Below are 19,514 nucleotides of genomic sequence, written 5' to 3' on the forward strand. Positions count from 1 at the left end.
AAGGAGAGGCCTGGGGTCAGAGCCTGGACCAGCACAGTTCAGAACCACAGCTTGGGAAGGGCTGCAGGGAGCACAGCTGACCTTCAGCCCTCAGAACAGAGTCACATTATCTTACAGTTAATTGCCTGTACCATGAAGTATCCAGCTGAGTCACTACCAGCTTTCAACTGGAGAAAATTCACAGCCTCTTGGGAGCCACTTGTTCATGTTAAAGCTTTCTCTGCTTTATCTTGGAGTGAAGAGACTCAGTCCAACTGCAGACCAGTCAAGTCCCTTTTGAGATTTATCAGCATCTCCATGCACAGCCTCAAATAACCCAGGATCCTCTCTACTAGAGCACTGGAAGGGTTGAGTCCCACATGCAACGTCACTGCACAGAGCACAGAAACAACTGTCTCACAGCAAGAGCTTTGCAGCCATGAAGTGCTTGCAGCTGTGTAACAGAGCCAAATACATTCCCCAGACCCCAATTAGTGCTTGCCAGGTGAGAGCTAAGGCTCAGCTGCAGCAGATGCACAGGGAGGGCCAGGCTCCCCTGCTGCGCTCTCCACCTTCACTTTCCAAATCAGACAAGAGCGAGACTTCACAGATTTCCACCCCAGATAGGACAGTCAAGACACTACAGCTCATGTCATTGAGGTGTCCAGTATTAAATCAGCACAAACAGCTTAACAGTCTCCCACAGAGCATGGAATAGCTTCAGTGCAATGTCACTGAACATTAGCTATATACACGTCCACTGGATGCACCTGAGGGTGCTGTGGAAACTTGCTGATCTTACTGGAGGCAAGTCTTTTTCTAAGGTCATGGAGATCAAGGGAGGTTCCCAAAAGCTGGACAAAGGCAAGCATCTGAATATCTTCAAGTAGCAGGATCCAGGGGAGCTGCAGACCAGTGTGTCCCCAGAAGACTGCAGAACTCCACACAGTTAGTGCTGAGTCAGCATGGACAGAGGCTTTGCTACAAGCTCATGCAGCAGGGCTGTCCCACCTCATACCTCACACGTAGCAGGAGGCAGGGGAGTACTGGCATCTCCCTGTACCATTGCTTGGGGGGGGGGGGGAAGCAGCCCCCCAGCACACCATCTCCACAGCATCCCCTTGGGTGCCCATCTGCCTCAGGTCAGCACAGCCTGGCTGGCTTGGGGCACAACAAGATAAAATCTGCCAGCATCACCTCAGCACCAATACAACCCACGACAGGCCCATGCCAAAGCGAGCCCTGGCAGGACCAGGGCCTTTCCCTTCACTTGGCACAGCAGCCAGCCACAGCGAGGACAGGGACACACTAGCCCCCAGGCAGCGCAGCAGCTACCCGCAGGGACACCACAGAGACCAGCCCCCACGCAGCCACAGCCCGGGCCGTGCGTGTCACGGCCTGCCGGGTGCGCCCTCAGGGCAGGGCCCGCCCCCCGCAGGGCGCAGCCAACCCCACCCTCCCCAGCGTGAGGCCAGAACAGGGCGCGGCCGCCCGCCCTGAGGGCTTATATAGCCCCGAGCGGCGGGAGTTGCGCGCGATTGGCCAGCAGCGGGAGCAGGGAAACGCGGGATTGGCCAGAGACAGATGGCAGCACGGGATTGGCCAGGAGCGCTGCGTTCCCCCCCCCCCGCGGTGCCCGGCTCCGTGCCGTGCGCGGGCCGGGCTGGCGCGGCGGGACCCGCGGCGGGGGCCGGGCTGGACCGGCCTTGGGGTCCCGGCGCCTCATACCCCTCCCAGTATCTCACACCGCCCCCTCCCGCCATCCCTGAGGCTGTCCCCCCCCTCCCGCCCGCCCTCCCGCCTCCTCAGGGCGCGCTCTTCCCTCCGCGGCCGAGCTGCCACCGCGGCGTCGCCAGGGGTCCAAGCCCCGGCGCTGGCGGGAGGCGGAGGTCAGGGCGGACACCCCGGCCCGACTCTCCTTCCGCCGTCCATGGCGGCGGCGGAGGGGAGCAGCAGGGCCGGGGGGTGAGCGGGCTGGGACTGCCGCCCTCGCCGAGGCGCCCCGTGGCCTGGCGCTCGCGGGCCGGCGGCCCCCCGGGGCGCAGCGTGGGCCCGGCCGCCCCCTGCGCCGCAGCTGCTGCCGCGCGCCCTCCCGGCGGGAGGCAGCGAGCGCCAGTCAGACCCCTTCCCCGCAGCACAGGGAAAATATTTTGAACCTCGGTGATGTGATAAAAGGCGCATCAGGAGCGGCAGAATTAGCAGAAGCTGTATTTATGTGGCCCAGGGCTGGAATTGGCCTGCTGCAGCCGCGGGGCGCCCCGTGCCAGGTGCTCACAGCTCTGCCAGGACGTGTCCTTGTTGCCGGCTCGCCTGGGCCCCGGGGCCGAGAGCGGGGCTGGCCAGAGCCAGCTCCCCGCCACGGGTGCCTGGGCTGACAGCAGCTCACCAAATCCCATCTCTCTCTCTTGTCCAGGACCCCGTCTGTGAGCTACGTGCTCTGCGGGGTCCGGGGTGTTCGTCTGCCCCTTCTGCGACCTCCTCAAGGCCATGTTGACTGGCCGCAGTCTCACCTTCCAAACACAGCTAATGATACGAGAAGCACCGCGCAGGCAAACGGCTCTTAAATCTAAGCCTGCGTGCGATAAGGCTCTGCCAACAGCACACAAGAGACCCGGGCAGCCCAAACGCCGCAGAGGGCACAGCACGCTGCCAGGGCTGCCCGCTGCGGGACAGCCCCGCTTCTCCAGCGTGGGAGCTAACGGGGTGGTAATGCTGGTCTGGTATTAGCTCCTGGCTCACAGGCTGAGTGACAGTCACCAGGGCATTCGGGGTGAGCTCTAGAGAGACAGGGATGGATGCTGGGGTGCTCGGCCTCCTTTGGCTTTGGTCTCTGCAGGAGGGGGAGACGCAGACACCTTCCTCGGGGAGGGGGGCATAGGGAAGGGCAGACAGACCCCCCCTTGTCAGCTCTGGCAAAAGCAGGAGATGGATCCAGCCACCAGCGGGACCGAGCGGCCTCACCTCACCCGAGCTGAGCGGCTCTGCATCGTTGTGCTGGCTGCGCTCATCCCATCTGTCTTGTGGCAGGCTGGGAGCGGTGGGATTTGCATCAGCGTGGCCCTTAGCAACGCTGGATCCCTGCTGAAAGGGAAGCAGGAACGAGAGCAGGCGCTGCAAACAGGGTGAGCCCTAGGGAGAAGAGGAGGAGAGGAAGGGGGAGGAGAGCAAGGGCTATTTCTGCCTAGACTGATGGGTGGGAGCCATCCAGGAGGGCAGGAGCGCCATGGGACCAGCTGCAAGTGGCCCTAAGGCAGGAGAGATGTGTCCCAGCAGGGCAGGCTGGTGGAGGTGCCTGCCTGCCTGCCTGCCAGCCTTTACATCCCAGGGGAGCCAGCCCGGATGCGTCTCTGGCACAAGGAAGCGTGGCTGGGGAGGGAGTGCGGTGGCAGGCCTGGGGTGGATGGGGCCGGACATCCCCAGGGTGACAGGCACTGTGCTGTCCAACCTGCCTTGCAGAGTCCAGCTGGGGCTGGCCTGTGTCACCACAGCCCCAGCTCTGATTCTGTCACCCTGTTTACAGTTCTCAGTGTCCTGTGCCATGCTGAGACCATGCTGGCAGTAACCCTGCATCACCCTGGGCTGCTGCTGTCTCTGCAGCACCCCCAGCCCAGGTTTAGCCTCCTTCCTGGATGCTGTCTCACCACACCGTTTCAGCAAAAGCATCTTCTGAAAATAATGATCCCACGTGCCTCCCATGCAGAGGTGCAACAATGGCTTTTACTTGCAGTTGAACAAAGAACCTAGCTGACCTTTCAGTGCTCTTTATCAACACAGATCCCTCCACTTATCTGCATTGCTTTAGGGTTTACAAATGCTTGCAATGGTTTTGCATGCTGTCTCTGGGACCACAGCTGGAGAAACGCAACTGGAGATGATGTGGCACCCCTGCTGAGCAAAGCTGGGCTTGTATTTGCAATGCTGACAGCCCCCAAGCTTTGCCCTGCATCATGCAAATCTGACAGGGCACAGATCCTCTTTTGACCTGCCTTCTGCGCAGCCAGGGGTGTCTGCTGTAACAGACACAAACCTAGCAGCTCTTCAGGACACGCTCCCCAGCAGGAACATCCTGGGAGTGGCATTGCCATCGCTTTCTACTTGTGCCCCTGTGCCATCATGCCAGAGCCAGGTAAGCCAGCACAAGGCACTGCCAGCACCAGGCTCCTGCTTGACCTACTTAGAGCAGTTCAAAGAGATCCTAGTGCACTGAGCTGGTGTTTCTGACTGAGCCATCGGCTGTTTCAACCAGTTTAATTACCCACATCTGAGTCATCCCAGCCCTGCTTTATCAAAGCTTGCAGCCTTGTAGACAAATTGCCCTTTGTGCTTCTCCAGCCCATGTCAACAGGGAATTGCCAAGTACCAATTAATCAGCAGCTCCTGCTGTGATGGGCCTGGGAGACGGTTCCCCAGATGGAGATCAAGGAATGAAGAGGGGCCACTGCCCGCTCTTTGTAGCGGACACCTCTGTGATGGCGCTGGGACTGGGGCCCAGGCCCTGCTCCCACAGCAGGGAGACGACAGGGAGGCAAGTGCTTTGTCCAGCAAAGGCCAAAGCAGAGCACACGGCTGCTGCACCAGCCCGGGACAACCCCCTCGGGCTGGGTGGCTGCTGCCGTGTTGTACGCACACTAAACGCAGGGGCAACAAGAAGGGACCAGCCTAGGCTTCCCCCTACTTTAGATCCATAAAGGGGCAGGGTGGTGGGTCCCCGATGGCAAGAGGAAAGAGACTGGTGGGAGACCCCACAGATTCATCTGGGGTCTCGTCATCTCCCTGGCCCCAGCCTGTGGCTGTTCTGCCCTAGAAATCACGAGGGCAGCAGTTCACTGGGAGAGGCGTACAACCTCCAGGGAGCTCCAAGGGTTGCATTAACATGACGCGTTTGCGGGTCCCCAAAATTTGACGCCAGGAGCAAGGATAACCGCAGCAGGTTGTAATAGCAGAGGTGCTGCTCCGCGAAGCCACGCACGGCCACGCAGCAGCCACCAGCCTGCACAGCACAGCCTGACGCGCGCTTCTCACCCGCTGCACTGGGGGCTCACCCTCCCACACACATGGCACGACGGTGCACGCAAACACACCCAGAGCTGGTGGGAGGTCACAGCACCATGTGTCAGTACTAATTACCCAGCAGAAACCAGCAACCGCTTCTGCCATACCCTCACCCTGGCTGCTCGCCTCGCTTACACCCAGAGCGGGTGGGCTCTCTGATAGTCAGGTCATTGTGTGATGGCCCAACAAGCCCTCTGCATGCAGAGACACCTGGAAATCCAACAGCAGCGGCCGTCTGCCAAGGGAAAGGTGCTCAGGGCTGAGCCAGCTAGAGCAAGGCAAATATTTGTGAGCGCAGGAACTTTGCAGGCCAAGGTCATCCAGTCCAGCATGGATGGCTGTTTCAGTGTCACCCCAGGCCTCCCCCTTCCTTCATCGAGTCCGTCAGCTCCTTGCCTCCCGAACCAATTGTGGGCATCCCGAGATGAAAACCAGTGCCCAGTTTTAAGGCCATGCCTATGCAGTTTGCAGGCAGGGCAGGAAATCCTGTGTGCTACCCAGTGATTTTCAGGCTGGCAAGTCTGAACGGTGATGTGAGATGTCCCTGGCACTGAGCGGGACTCATGTGCATAGGGCTGGAGCAGATACTATTGTTCTGAGGAAATGTAAATGTAAAAAAAAAGAGTCATTCTGGCCCAAATGAAACCCACAATGGTGTGTTGTTTCCAAGGGGCTGCTTCAACTCCAGGGGTTGTACGTTTTCAAACAAGCTTACTTTAGCAGAAGGCTGAAGGGGACTTCAAAGCGAAATACCCAAACATTTTGCTCTGAGGTTATTCATTTTCTCTCAGGTTTTTCCTTGTCATTTTAATTTGGGGGCTGGAAGGGTCAGTTGGGCCAATCTGCAAAACCTTTGAGCAGCTGCTGAATCCACATTTGTGGCTGCAAAAGGGTCAGTGGCGAGAGACCACCCACCTCGCTTGGCAGCACCCTGAGCCCGGGACACCCAGAGGAGGGCTGCAGCCAGAGGAATGGGGCAGGAGGCTCGAGGCTCAGCCCCGGGCTCGGGGTGCTCCTTGGGGCTGGGGCTCCTCTTGCAGCTCCAGGCAGAGTGGAGAGGAGCGGGGAGAGCGGATCAGCTGCCGGTTCCGCTCCTCCACCTGTGAATCGCACTGCGTCACGTGCATGCCTTGCTTGGTGCTGATAAGCAAACAGTTGCAGCCCTCCACTCACAGGGCTTGATATCGCTGCTGTTGGTGGCAGCAAGGCAGTGATTTCTAGGCCTAACTGCTAATTAGTTAAATGTGTCCTTGGCACAATGTGGAGCGCAGTGACTTAGAAACCTATGACACAAGTGTGGCTCTGCCAGTGCCTGACAGGCAGGCTCTCAGGACCTCTGTATCCCTTGGGACACGGATCTGCTCTGATGTGAAGGGCTCATGTGACTGCAAGGGACCTGCTAAGCTCTCTGCGCAGAGATCGCTGCCTGGAGCACCAGCTGCAGGCACAGCCTGGCTGCTGGCTCCTCGGGGTGCCCTGCGAGACCCTCGCAGTCCCATCCATTTCCCAGCATCGCCAACAGCCACTGCCACTAATTCAGTTCAGTCTCTGAGGCTGTCAGGCTGTGTGTAGCCTTTGTTGAGCAAGAGCTTCTCGCAATGAATAAACGTGACAAAGGTGAACAAAGTGCCTGTGGCCGACTGTCCTGGGGCATAGCGTCATCTCTGCGCGGGATGTGAAGCATTTGCAGTCTTGAAGGGAGACGACCATCAGGCCAGAGCACGCTGGGAAAATGAGGGACCAGCCCAGGAAGCTGCGTTCCCTTCTTTCATATTGCAGGACTCTAAGGAGTTAACACAAAATGCCACCTACTGTATTTTATCTCTCCTCCATTGAGGCCAGCTCTGAGCACTGGCAGTAGAACAATGCTAAATTCTGATTAGCTCTGGTTTTCCAGCAAAAGGGGAGGCACAAGAGGGTGGGGAATTAATACTATTCTGCATAATTTTTAATCTAAATTCCATTTCTTTTCTTTTCTTTCTCTAGGAAGCAAACAATCTAGGGGGTTTTGTACTCAATTCCTTGCTTTCATAATCTAAATGAATTGTTTGCAAGTAGGAGCCAGCTGCAAAGCTGACAATCGCCCATCAAATCTGCCTTCCTCCTAGTTCTAGCAATCATTAATTTGCTCCTCAGCTTTGATTAGCTAATCCTGGCTGCCTTGTGGCAGTTTGCAGGGAAAACACCGTGTGAACTGCAGCTCCGTTTGACAGAGCTGGAGCTGGTGGCAGAGTGACGGGATTGATTTTTGCAGGGTCCATGGTGCTCCTGGTTGTCAGCTCTCTAGTGAGAAGTGTGGTGCTCTGGGAGGAAAGGCTGGTTAGGTTATTTATGGAATCTTGGCATTTTGGAAATATCAGAGGATGCTTGTTTCCCCTGCTTTGTGCAGGGCACGCTGGTTTGTTACACCAAGATTAATTAGCGGGGCTTTAAAATAGGAATTGAAGATACTTAAACAGCCTCTCTCTCAAAAATATCTAGGTGTTGCCCCATTTTTATTATGTTGCTATTCTTATTGCACCTGGGAGATGTGGCAGAACTGTTATCTCTGTTTTATAGATGGGAAACTGAGGCACGAGCCTCTGCATCTTTTGTGGATGAGGGCTGACAAAGGAGGAGCCTCGGTAGTGGAGCTGCCCGGAAGGAGGGCTCTTAGTGCCAGGCCCTGGTTTGTTACATGGCCTAACACAGAGACAGTCATGGTCTCACCTCCTGCCACGAACTTTGGAGTGCTCCTGCTTGCCATCAGGCCCAGACTGGGCCTTGATTCCCCACGCTGACTGCTGGGCTTGAAGGCCTCTGGTCCCTAGAGCATCATCTCCTGGCATAGGGAGTCCCCAAGCCTTAGGATAAAGGCCATGCCACTCAGGGCAGCTCCCTGTGATCCCATGTTTTTCCAGGTCGGAGAGCCCAGGCTAGTCAAGACACAGCACTGGTGGCCACACCACATCCATACTGCTGGTTGGGTGCAGGGCCACTGCCAGCCCTGCGTGTCACTTGCTCACATGTAGCTCTGCAGGCCTTGTCTTTCAGCTGCTCACTGACTGCTTTTTATTCCAACATTCTCCTTTTTCAGGTCAAATTCCCTAAGTGCTGGGGGTGGATCCTTTTAATCTTCATTTGTTTCAAAGCTGTACATGGCCTACAAGCAAGACAGAAATGTGCCCAGAGTGCAAGAAATAGCCTACTTAGCTGCAGGAACAGAGCCATTTTTTCCATCGCCCTGGCTACTGGGACCCCGACCTCCCAGGGCACTAGGGCAGCTCCTCACCTGCCTCAGTGACTTCTGGAGCTTCCCTTCAGGAGACATTCAGCCCCACCAGAAAGCCCAGATACCCTCTGTCCAGACAGAACTGTGCTGGGGAGTAGAGGTTTGGGGGGCTACATCCAATCTGACACCAAACTGGTGTGTGAGGGCAGGGCAGGTCACCTGTCCTTGCCTCTGCTCACCCACCTGACAGTGATAAGGACAATCTCTTATCTCTATTTCAAGGTAGCTTGAAGAAAGGGAAAGAATGAGGTAGGACTGTTGCCAGACTGAGGAAGCAGAACTTGCAGGGTCAGACCTATAACAGCTTTGGAACTTACTGGACAGTTTCAGCCTAGTTGGGAAGGAGACAGAGATCTCAGAGGTGTTACAGTCTCACGTGTTTGTGTGAGCTAATGGCTGAGGAGGAGACAGATTCGCATCAGGCCTCTTGATGGGAAAGGCTGTGTGTGAATGGGCTCACCTGCCAGTGGGCCAAGCAGCAACCCCTTCTGGCAGCTGTGTGCTGCTCTGACTTAATACCACTTGGAGATTGCATAGGGACTGGTTTTAGTATGTCCAAGATAGGATCTGTAACTGGAGGCATGTGCACGTCCAAGTCTTTGGCCACCTAACTGCAGACAGAGGAACAAGAGGCTTTCTGGGCTGAAAAAGAGTCTTAGCAAAAGGGGCTGAATTTACCCAGTGGGTCCCAAGAACACAGGGCCTTTGTATTAACACCTGCATCCGTTGCTTAACAGCTCACTGAAAGGACCCAGCAAAGAAGGAATTGCCCTAGGATCATGACTGCTGGAGAAGGAGGAATAAGTGGCAGGGTTGTGCACCTGTGGAAGGGCTTTGAGCTGGGCCTGGGGCAGAGACAGCCATTAACAGGGCTGCTGGAACAGAGGCAAGTGAACATTGAGCTGTCACACTTTTAATCATATTTAATGGCTCTACCTGGTTTGCTTTTTACTGTGGTTCACCCTTGTAGCAACCAGCAGAAGTTAGTGTGGACAGCTGATGGTAGAGTGTGCTAGAGGAGAAAGGAGGCAGAGCTCAGCACGGGCAGGGATGGAAGTGATAAGTTTTTTCCCAACAACAGACAGAAAATACTCGCTCTGTCCTGAGCCCTTCTGCTGGGTCTGGGCTTGGTCACCACAAAGAGCTGGCTCCATTTCAAGGAAGAATATAGTAGCAGCAGAAAATGGAACCTCTCCATAATGTCTTCGGGGGCTGTGGAAGAGGGAAGACTCAAGCACCTGAGAGAAAGACAGCTGTTAACCCCTGCCCCTGCATTTACTCTTCACCTTCCGAGTTCTTGTCAGCTAGAAGAGTGCTCTGAACCTTGCCCGATGCAACGCAAGCAGATTGTTGCTGAACGCACTCCATTAGAAATCACAGCTACAGTTCAGAAGGATTTGCTCTTGGGTACTGACCCTTCCTCCCGCCAGTCTCATTTACCTTACTGATGCAAATACCATACTCAAGGTATTGACTTTTTAATGACAAACAAATACAAGTGCTCTTGGAGGCTAGGATTTCCTAGCATGTTCATTTGCACAGATACCCACAACAGCATCCACCCATGGGCTGCTTGGGGGTCTATACCATCTTGGTCAGCAATCCTGGGATTCAATGTAGTGGATGCTGTCAGATGTTAGGGAGTCGAAAAGGCAACAGAGTAGCTCTTCAGCCTGGGGAGAAAAGAAGGAAAGTGTTGGGAGAGCGCTGTGATTTCTGTGCATGTCAAATAATTTCTTCCTTTCAGAGGTAGTTTTCTTTTGTGTGAGGCCCCCCTTCTGTCAGCACTGCCTATCCTCATAGCTGCCCTGGGCTTTCAGGACTCTTTTACAGCACTCCAGCCCTTCTGCCTGCTCTTAAGGGGCTGAGGATCTTGCCCAGAGCGTTTGGGATGTGTTTTCCCCTGTGCTGCTCTGCTCCACTCCCAGGTTTCAGTTGTCTCTACAGGGAGGGAGCTGCTGGAGCAGCCATCAGGGCTGCTGGTAAGAGCTTGAGAGCTCCAGGCAGAGCAGAAAGATTAGTGCTGCCAGTCAGCAAAGGCTCGACTGCACGTCCATGGGATGGTTAGCGAGGTATGGCTACGCAGGGACTGGGCTCTCTCCCTCCTCTGAGTAGCTAACAGTGGCAGGTCAGTGATGTACTGTACCCTGCACCATCACCAAGGAACAGCCACCCCAGGTGCGCAGCCTTGTGCCAGCCAAGGTGCAGAGAGCTGCACGTGAGGAGAAACTCCATCTAGCCACAGGACGACCCAGTCCTGCAGTTATCATGTTTGAGCACAGCACACCCTGACAGCTCTCTGTTACCTCTGGGGAGATTCCAGCTTGGGTATGAACTATGCTGCAGGTGCATAGAGACACCTGAGACTGCCTCACAGAGCCCCGCCTGAGTCTGACAGCCCATAATAGCGGCACCACCAAAATGTGGCTCTACCATTTCCGGATGCAATCTGGCTCTGGGTGTCTGTGTGGCGCTATGACCAAGGCAAGACTGCGTAAGGCGCCTGTGGGGCCAGTGTGTCCTAAAGCACTGGTACTCTCTGAGTTTCTCTTTTAGCTGGGGTATCTCAGCCTTCTCTCCTCCAGACAACCAAAGCTGTCTGCTGTGCTTTGTTAAACAGAGAAGATATCAGATTTCCAGAGATAAAACCCAACAGACCGGGCATACTCTCCTTACCTCAAACCTAGGAATAAGCACTAGAAAATAAATCCCATCCTCGTGGTTTCTGGAAATGCAGTCCTGCTAAGGGATCTGTGAGGGCAATTCAAGTCTTTTTAGCAAACTTTAGGGGACCGCCGTGGAGGGAACTGCATCTGATTTCTCCATCTAGGGGCCCTTTATGTTGACAGAGAGAAGTAAGAACTTCCAGAGCATGAACTCATCTGCTCCTAAGGTGGTATTTCAAACAGTGCAGATGAAATGAGCTGCAGAAGTGCTTGCTATAGTCTAAATGACTACAGAAGAAGGCAAAGCAACTAGCCCAGACAGAGACATCAGCACTGAAATAGTCCGCGTTTGGAAAGCTGAATTCTCATCATAATGTCTAGTCCCTAATCACACAAGGGCAAGTATGAAATTCCATTTCACTTCCATGGTTTCACTCCGCCAGTGAACACTGCAGCCGTGCTCATACCGTGAGGATTTGAAATCTGTGTTCATTTAACCCTGCTGAACTTTGCCTGATATCATGTTGTTGCTCATTAGCTTTGACCTGGAAAGCCTGGCTGACACTTGGTAAACTCATTAGCAAGAGACCAGAGGATCAAATATGGTTTCTACAGACATCCTTTGAGGTACAGTCATTCTCTGGCGAGTTTGCTCCTCCAATCTTGTTTTAGGATTTCTAAATCTATCCTGAACTTTGGAGCAAAAGACCCACTTGAAAATAAGAGATGTTGCTTTCTGCTGCGCTTCTGGTAACCAACACATGAGAAATGCTGCACCCACTGCTATCTCAGAAGCTGTTTCCTCATTTGGCTGCAAAATGATGAGGCATCGCTTTCCCCTCTCAGGATTAGGCTGATGATCTAAACTACGAACTGCTGTGAATAGCCCCTGCTTCCACCAAAGCCAGAAGGATTTGATGCAGTGGTCCAGGCTGCCAAGAGCAGGGAGAAGAGGGCTGAACATATTTGCTTTTTCCTTGTCTGTCACAGAAAGCATCATAAGCCTCTTTCTGATAGGCTAATTTCCCATAGCCATGAAGCAGAAGGGATTTTATGTCAGCCAGAGATATGTAATGTCCTTTTCAAAGCAAATCAGAAGACAGCCTAGACTTGCTGCCCTGTCACATTACTTGGCAACAGATTGGCACCTTGGCAGCAGTAAGCACTGTGCTATGACCGCCTTGCAGCTCTCCCAGAGTTGTGCCTGCAGACCTTCCTGGCCACTGCATCCCACACAATCCCAGCTAAACTTTTGGAGAATTTTACTGCACCTTGGTGAAAGGTGCTGGAAACAGCAGCTGTACAACTTTTGGGAAGTTTGGGATAGTTTGGCCTGGTTTACAAATAGGAACATGGACCTCATAGAGGGCCCTGCGTCTTTAAGGCCCAATCCTTATAACACTGGTGCTGAAAGCAGCAGCTCGGATATGTTATATGATGGGACAAACATATCTTACTCTCCTGCTGCATTTTCTCGGGGAGCAAAAGGGATCTAGAGGAGAAGCTTGTCTACTTGTTACCATTTTTAATTCTGCACCAGCTATTTTACAACTCCTAGTCCTAACTCTTCAGGCACTGCCTCCTCTCTCCAAGTCTCTTGTTTGTACTGAATTTTGATGATTACAGCCAGAGTTTTAAAGGTATTTGCGCAGTTTATTCTCATTAAGTGCCCAAATGCCTTTAAGAACCTGGAGCTTAGTGTTTCCTTCTTTGAGATGAGCTATTGAGAAAACATTCAGCTAGACCAACACTGGAATAGCTAATGAGTTAAATTCTCTTCCTCCATTTGGACCGGGGCTTCTGAAACATGACTTCCAGAACATGGGACATGGGCCAGCTTTGCAGTAGGGTTGAATGAACATTTTCTGTCACTAATTTTTGACAAATATCACAAATATTTTACTAAGTGTTGATTCTTCATAAAAAGTAACTGACTTCTATGAAAAATATTGAATCTTTATCAAAACCTCCAAATATTTAGATTAAATATTGTGCTGCTGGTGTCATGTGGAAGATACAGTTTGACTGGCTTTAGGTCCCATCTTCCACCATGTGCTGGGCTCTCAGTATGAGTCAAGGCTAGGGGCTGCCATGAGGCACCACCTCTGTCTTGTACAAGTTGAAATTTTCTTTAAAAATATAACCTATTTTGACAAGCTTCATTCATCATGGGGGCACAAAGGACGTGTATCTGTTCCATAAGCTTCTCTACTTGCCTGCTTCTCATTTTGGGGATAGAGGAGATGCTGCACAGTGTCCAGTACCGACTGCTTCTGCCAACAAACACTGGGGGTAAAGAAAAAGGGAAGCAAGCGTTACTTTGCCATCCAAGCTGTCAGAGACTGCAGATGACCTAGCTTTGAGGAGGGTTATGTTCTGTGCCAGCAGCTCTGGCCATGTGCATCTGTTACTGAACTTCTTTACACAGATAAATCCTGGGTTTTACAAAGCTTTGTATAAATGGATTTGGATTCTTAAAATATAAGCCTTCAAACAAACAGTAATGACCTGTTGCATAATCGGGTCTCCGGGACAGTGGGAAATATACCTACATCTAGAGATTTAAGCTCTGTGCAAGAGCCTTTTTCTCAACAAAGACGATCTGTGTGCTTTCCGCCCAAAAACCTAGGGCTTTCTGAGCTGCCCTCAGCAGCAGGGTCTGCTTCACTAGTCCTTGTTTAGCTCTGACCACTCTCCAGCTCGTGGAAGTCGCACATGAATTCACTACAAGCGATATTCAGGAGAAATTAAAAGGCAAGATACAAATCTCAGAATTGCCTTTGTAACTAACTCCACACACAGTCAGAGTCTTAGGCTTGAAAACTTTCCAGAAACTTTTGAAACCACTCCCTGCCTCCATAAGCAGGTATTGTGCTTGGCAACAGTTTTCCCTTCAGTGGTTTTCAACAGCTCCAGGATTTTACATCTCGTGTGTTCATTTTTTGATTTCTACACCTCCTTCCACTCTGAAGCACTGTGCAAATTTGCACCCAGAGATAAGCCTCCTCTAGGGATAACATCACTCCCCACTGATGGCAATTAACACTTGGTAAGAACATTTCATCAGACAGACTAACTTCCAGCAAAGTTCCTAATCACTTGACTTTTGTTCTGATTGCACTACATTGTCAAAAAATGGGAAGGTACAAGGCCTAGTCTACACTCAGATTTGCTTCTGAAACAGCTAGGCTTTTGGTGGGCTTTAGTCAATCACTGCTTACTGCGTTCAGTATGATGTTAACTAGGCGAACTCCTAAAGACTGTGCACTATACAGTTAAGTCCTAACAGTCTTATGAGCATCTTTTTAAAAGTTCAAATAACCACAGAGGAACAAGTTCTAGTGTGATCACTATTAAATCGGTATCGCTTAGTAGGCTAACGAAATCTAGCATGTCATGCGAGAAGCATAAAAAGCAGAGCGTGCCTTTCTTCCAGTAGCTGCTTTGAATCTACTTATAAATTCTTCCCTCTGCCACCCTGCAGCTAGGAAATCTGGCTTTAAAAACAAGTTATGACAGGGGAAATTCAAATGCTTAACCCTGGAGATCCAGGCAACTGGATGCTGACAGAACAAGAAAGGTAAGCCTCAAATCATTATTCCTTGTCGGTGGATAGGATTGTGTCACTTCCTTCTTCGGATTCTTCCCCTGGGTCCCTACCGCTCTTAGGCTGTGTCTCAGCTTCCCCTCACCTCCTTCAAACGTTTACTTCACTCTGCCCTGTGAGTTAGCCTTGGCACTCTCCCACATTATCCCAGATTCCTGCTTTGGCTCCACTCTTTGCAGTCAATCAAGCTCACAGGCTGCTTTTGTGACCCCACCTGCATAAATTTTGTCACCCACTCTATTCTTCCTGCCCTTTGGAGCAGAAATAATCCCTTCATACATGTCCAGAAATGGATAGAGCGGGCACTGCTGTCCATAAACAATAATCTCTATACAGTTATGAGGGTCTGTGTCTGTCTTTAAGGCAACTGTTCTGCACAGCACATTCTCCAGAGACTGAGTGTCTCTCCTTGATGTGCCACTGATAGAGTTGGCTCAGGAAAGCTTTAACAGACTCTGAACTACTAGTAGTTACACTAGCAGTGCCTACATTGTTCCTCTCAATGCTCGATTCCTGCTTCTTATCACAGCCCCTCTCTGACATCCAGATGGCAATGTCCAGGCTTCCATACAGATGGCAATGTTCCTCCCTGTGGCACAAAGCCTAAGTAATATGGCTCAGCTGGGAATCAACTCCCAGGGCCATAAAACAATCCCTTACACAGTGGTGCTTCAGCAACGCAGCTGAAATGCAGGCCAGAGCCTGCGTAGTTATTGGAATCCTGGACCAGGGCAATAAAAGTGAAACAAACATACAGAGATTTATTTAGTGCAAGAAAGGTCATGTGGCTCCTGCTGATGGAGTGGTAAGAGTAATTAAACTCAGATGTTAATTTGAAATGCTTATAAACTAGGCAATGAAGATGTCTTAGCATGAAGTGTCCTTATGAGACACCAGTGAAGTCAGGTTGGGTTTTCAAAGATATTTGCAGAGTTGATTTTTAACACCATGACAGCTTGCGTGATGCAATAAGGGTATGATCTCACTGCTGGCTTAAGTTGCTCTAACTGAGGATCACTGCTTCTCCTCCTCCCCATCCTTGGGCACACCTTGCTGCCTCTCCCTTCCACAAGCACCATCAATCATGAAGACAAATAATTTTTTGTAAGGCTATTTTTAAATGGCTGTACAATCACCGGTTCTGGCACTGAGGTAGGAGGCAGAGTGGAACTCACCATTTGGGAGTGCCTCCGAGCAGCCATAATTTATGCACACATATTTTGGAGTTTGGCAAGAAAGTTTATGAGTTGTTCAGACACCTGTACTTGTATACACCAGGATGAGGAGTGAGAGACAGCTGAGACTGGCAGTGTCCACACCTATTCCTCCCCATTTACTCCTCAACCCCACCACTCACTGTGAGCAGCAGTGAGAAGCCATTGCAGTGTTTGCTCTGGGCGTGCTGCCTTGGGAATGGCAGTTCTGGAGTATATCAAGTTAAACCTACAGTACTGGGAAGTGCTGAGCTGCAGATGAATTTTGCTATGCAGCATCTATGACTGATGAGCAAAAGTCCAGGAAAAATAAAGGGGGGGGATTCTGTATCTAGTCCCAGCTCTGCTGACAGCCACTCTCCCACCTTCAGCAGTGATCTTTGTGATTTCTGACAGATCCTTTTTTCTATAAATCAGGAAAAGGCTGGAAGAAAACTCATTAAACAGTTATTAGGAAACTTGCTCTTTGCTTGCGCTGAGTGCTGTAACTTGTTGGGTTGGAGGTTTGGGATGTGGCTCCCAAGTGTGAGATTTTAAATGAACGTGAGCAACGTCTAAATGTTGTCATGACTTAAAACGTTTTTGAAAAGTTACTTATGGTATTTGTTCCATCTCCCCATCCTCACTGTGGCCCTGTGACTGAGCACCATAAAATTTGATCAAAGTACAGGAACTCCACGGTGTGTACCAACTGATGTTTGGATTTAATCGCCTTGATGCTTGTAAACTCTAGCATCCTTGAATTCCTACTCTTGTTGCATTGATGGTGCTGTCTGGAAGTCTTCCAGATAGAACAGCCAAAGTCATGACAGCCTTATCAGTGTGGCTGTAGGACTGCTCCATGCTGGATGTGTCTGAAAACACATCTTGGCTTCCTTTCCCAGAGGAAACCACGTGCGTGAATTGCACATCACGTTGCCAAATACCAGCCCTTCTACAGGGAAACTTTCCCTCTTGGGGCAAGTGGGTTAATTAGCCTGATAATCATTCTATTCCACTAATCAGTCCCCATAGAGGGGTTCTGTTTGTTTTTATCAGGCTTATAAATCCTCTACCCGGCATTTCTGGTGATTTATTTAAGAGGCTGATTTTTGATTTTGCTCTCTGGTGTTTATTTTAAGTGTTTTTTTTTCCATAGCGAACATAAAATCTGCTAAGATATTTCTCCTAGGAATTTTATCAATTCAGCAGGTCTATTCCCAATGTGAGCTTTTATTTCAGAGATTTCCCTGTATCTGTGGAACGATGCTGCCAAATCTCACAGACACACCAAGTTTTTGACAAACACCATGACCCACTACTTAGGGTCCTGAGTATGGGACATGTGACTTCCAAACTGAGGAACACTCTTGAGGTATTGATGTATCAGAAAAAAATGTAACTTATGAAGAAGGGGTTGCCTTTGAGAGGCATGTAACCTCATGAGAATCTAAACTGGAAGTGAATTACAGAGAAGAAAGCTTGGCTGCTCTTGCTCAGATCACAAGCTCTCTGATAGGGAGTCGAGACAGTGGTGAAAAAGTGCTGTTAAAGTGATACTTTCCTCACTTACCTGTCCAGCAGGGAGTCGAAGCAAATGACTGCATTGTCTCGCTGTGCTGCTAACACCAGACACAAGCCATCCATTAAGAGGGAACACTATAAGAGAGGGAAGAACAGAGCTTTGGTGTTGATATCCACTTAAATAAGTCTGTAAGCCTCACTGATGAGCCGCTGACAGCACAGATAAATGCTTGTGTGCTATGTGAGGGGATGAAAGACATGGTGCAACAGACTCCTTCAAATTGAAAGAGTATTATGTCTGAACTGTTAGTTATCCTGCTCCTATGGTATACTATTATTCCTGTTCCTTCTCTCACAGTGAAAAGGAACAGGTTTCTTAAGCGTGTATTTCAGTCAATAAGTCTCCTGGAAGCAGGAACACAGATAACTGAACTGTAAATGTTTGAGATACTGTAGCTGAAACACTTCTTACTTGAGGAGCCCATCTCCCTTCTGGCAAGGAAAAGCAAATGCTGCAATGTTCACCTTTGGCTCAGCAGCACAAGGCCCTTCTGGAAACATGCCAGCTCTGCCCAGAGGAATTCATCTCTGACAGGAGGAAGCGTTTCCATCGCCACGAGAGCAGTGCCACTGCCATGGCTCTGCTTGCAACATGCTGCTTCCCTTTGTCCTTTCTAGAGAGCTGTGCACATTCCTGTGTGCAGAGGGATGGCATCCTCAGGGGAGCCGCGGGAGAAGAAACTAGTGCTTAGACTAATTGGATGCTGGATGTAATTGCTATTCTATACAGATATACTTCAAAGGGATGCTGTCAGTTTAGAAAATCACAACCTGAAAAGATCTTACCTGCTCTTATTATAGGTAACAACTAAGACTCTTATAACTGAAGGACTGGAAACACAAATGTTTATCTGTATTTTTTCAGAGGGACTGCTGTGTGCCTCTGACAGCCTGTCACTGATAGCTACTTCCAGCATAAGCAGTTTCCCCTGTTGTTTACTCTGTGCTCTCGACAGTGCTTTCTTGCATATTATACCTTACTGTTTTGCTCTAGTCAGCTTCCTGAAATGGAGGGTTTCTCCTAGATCAAGTGCAAAGAGAAAAACAGTTTGGGCCAGATACTCTGCTCAGGTAAAGCAATGTATCTGCTGCCCTCAGAAGCACATCTCATGCTCAGTTTGGGCACTTGCTTAAATCCCGTTGTGGACCATGCCTTGAGTTGTCATCGCTGACTAATGGAGAAACGAAATAAAATCTCTGCCCAGAAGTCCATCCAGGGCACAGTCCAAAAAGTAGAAGAATTATGTATTATTGTGGAAGAGGATTAATGGGGTGTGATTACAGAAAGGGAAATAGAAACTATGTATCTGGAAGAACAAGACAGGGTACAACAGCCTAACACACATAATAGTAGCAACTGTGCACTGATAGGTGAATGGAATGAAAGGTTTAACAGGGATGTGCCATTCAAACCAAGGGTATGCTTGCACAAAATGATGTCAAGGTTAGGTGTCAATGAGCTTGCAGAAGTATAGAAACACAAGGTTGGGACTAGTTAGCAAGGCACTCTGCCCAAATTACTTATGAGTGGTATTACAGTTCAGATGTAGTGCTCCGCTAATACCGCTACCAAAGCTAGTTTGCTTAGAGCTGGTGTGGGTACTTCAGCTCAGCACTGCATTAAGATGGCTCTTTTTTCTTAGGGAAAGAAGCAAAGCACAGCTCCAGCTATTTCCTACCTTTGCTGCAACACTGCACTTTGTCCTGCTTAACGTCTCAGAGATGCAATGAGCTTGTGGTGCATCCAGGACAGTGAGTCGCACTCCAGTCACTGTGAAATCTGTGCCAATAAGCTGATCAAGCAGTTCAACATAAGGTGGGTGCTCTGAACCCCGCAGGATTATCCCAGGCAGTATGAGGCAAGTGGTCTGGCAGAGGGTATCAAGCCATGGCAGGTCTGATGGGAAAAGATCAAAACACAACAGATGGTTGTTTTATATCTATCCCTTCAACTGCTAGCCCTCTAAATAATTCTTCCCTGCCACAGACAGATAACTGGAAGATCAGAGAAATTCAGGCATTGTTACATCATTGAGGATGTTCACAGATGTGACTGCTCATCCCAAACTGCCACGCTGCTGTATGCCTACGTGTATGTATCTGGAGACCAGAAGGCAGCAGTAGTGACCCCATTTCAAGAGTCAGACAAGGACAGCTGCTGA

At 50.6% G+C, this 19,514-nt stretch overlaps 1 protein-coding gene across 17 annotated transcripts in view; it reads right to left on the reverse strand.

Moving 5' to 3' along the window:
- Positions 1 to 9,763: 9,763 nt before the first annotated feature.
- The window catches only part of DNAAF8 (dynein axonemal assembly factor 8), a 102,872-nt gene continuing 93,121 nt past the window's right edge, over positions 9,764 to 19,514 (reverse strand). For 16 of the 17 annotated variants that reach the window (XM_068908042.1, XM_068908029.1, XM_068908038.1 and 13 more), the window contains 4 exons: positions 19,032 to 19,249; positions 17,342 to 17,427; positions 13,185 to 13,254; positions 9,764 to 9,975 (listed from right to left, as the gene is read on the reverse strand). In XM_068908042.1, the coding sequence (XP_068764143.1) occupies positions 9,898 to 9,975; positions 13,185 to 13,254; positions 17,342 to 17,427; positions 19,032 to 19,249 (452 nt within the window). In that variant the 3' untranslated portion in view covers positions 9,764 to 9,897. The remainder of the gene's footprint in view (positions 9,976 to 13,184; positions 13,255 to 17,341; positions 17,428 to 19,031; positions 19,250 to 19,514) is intronic. The other variant, XM_068908041.1, reaches the window with a different exon arrangement.

Source organism: Struthio camelus, chromosome 15, assembly GCF_040807025.1.
Source record: "Struthio camelus isolate bStrCam1 chromosome 15, bStrCam1.hap1, whole genome shotgun sequence".
Classification (NCBI taxonomy): domain Eukaryota; kingdom Metazoa; phylum Chordata; class Aves; order Struthioniformes; family Struthionidae; genus Struthio; species Struthio camelus.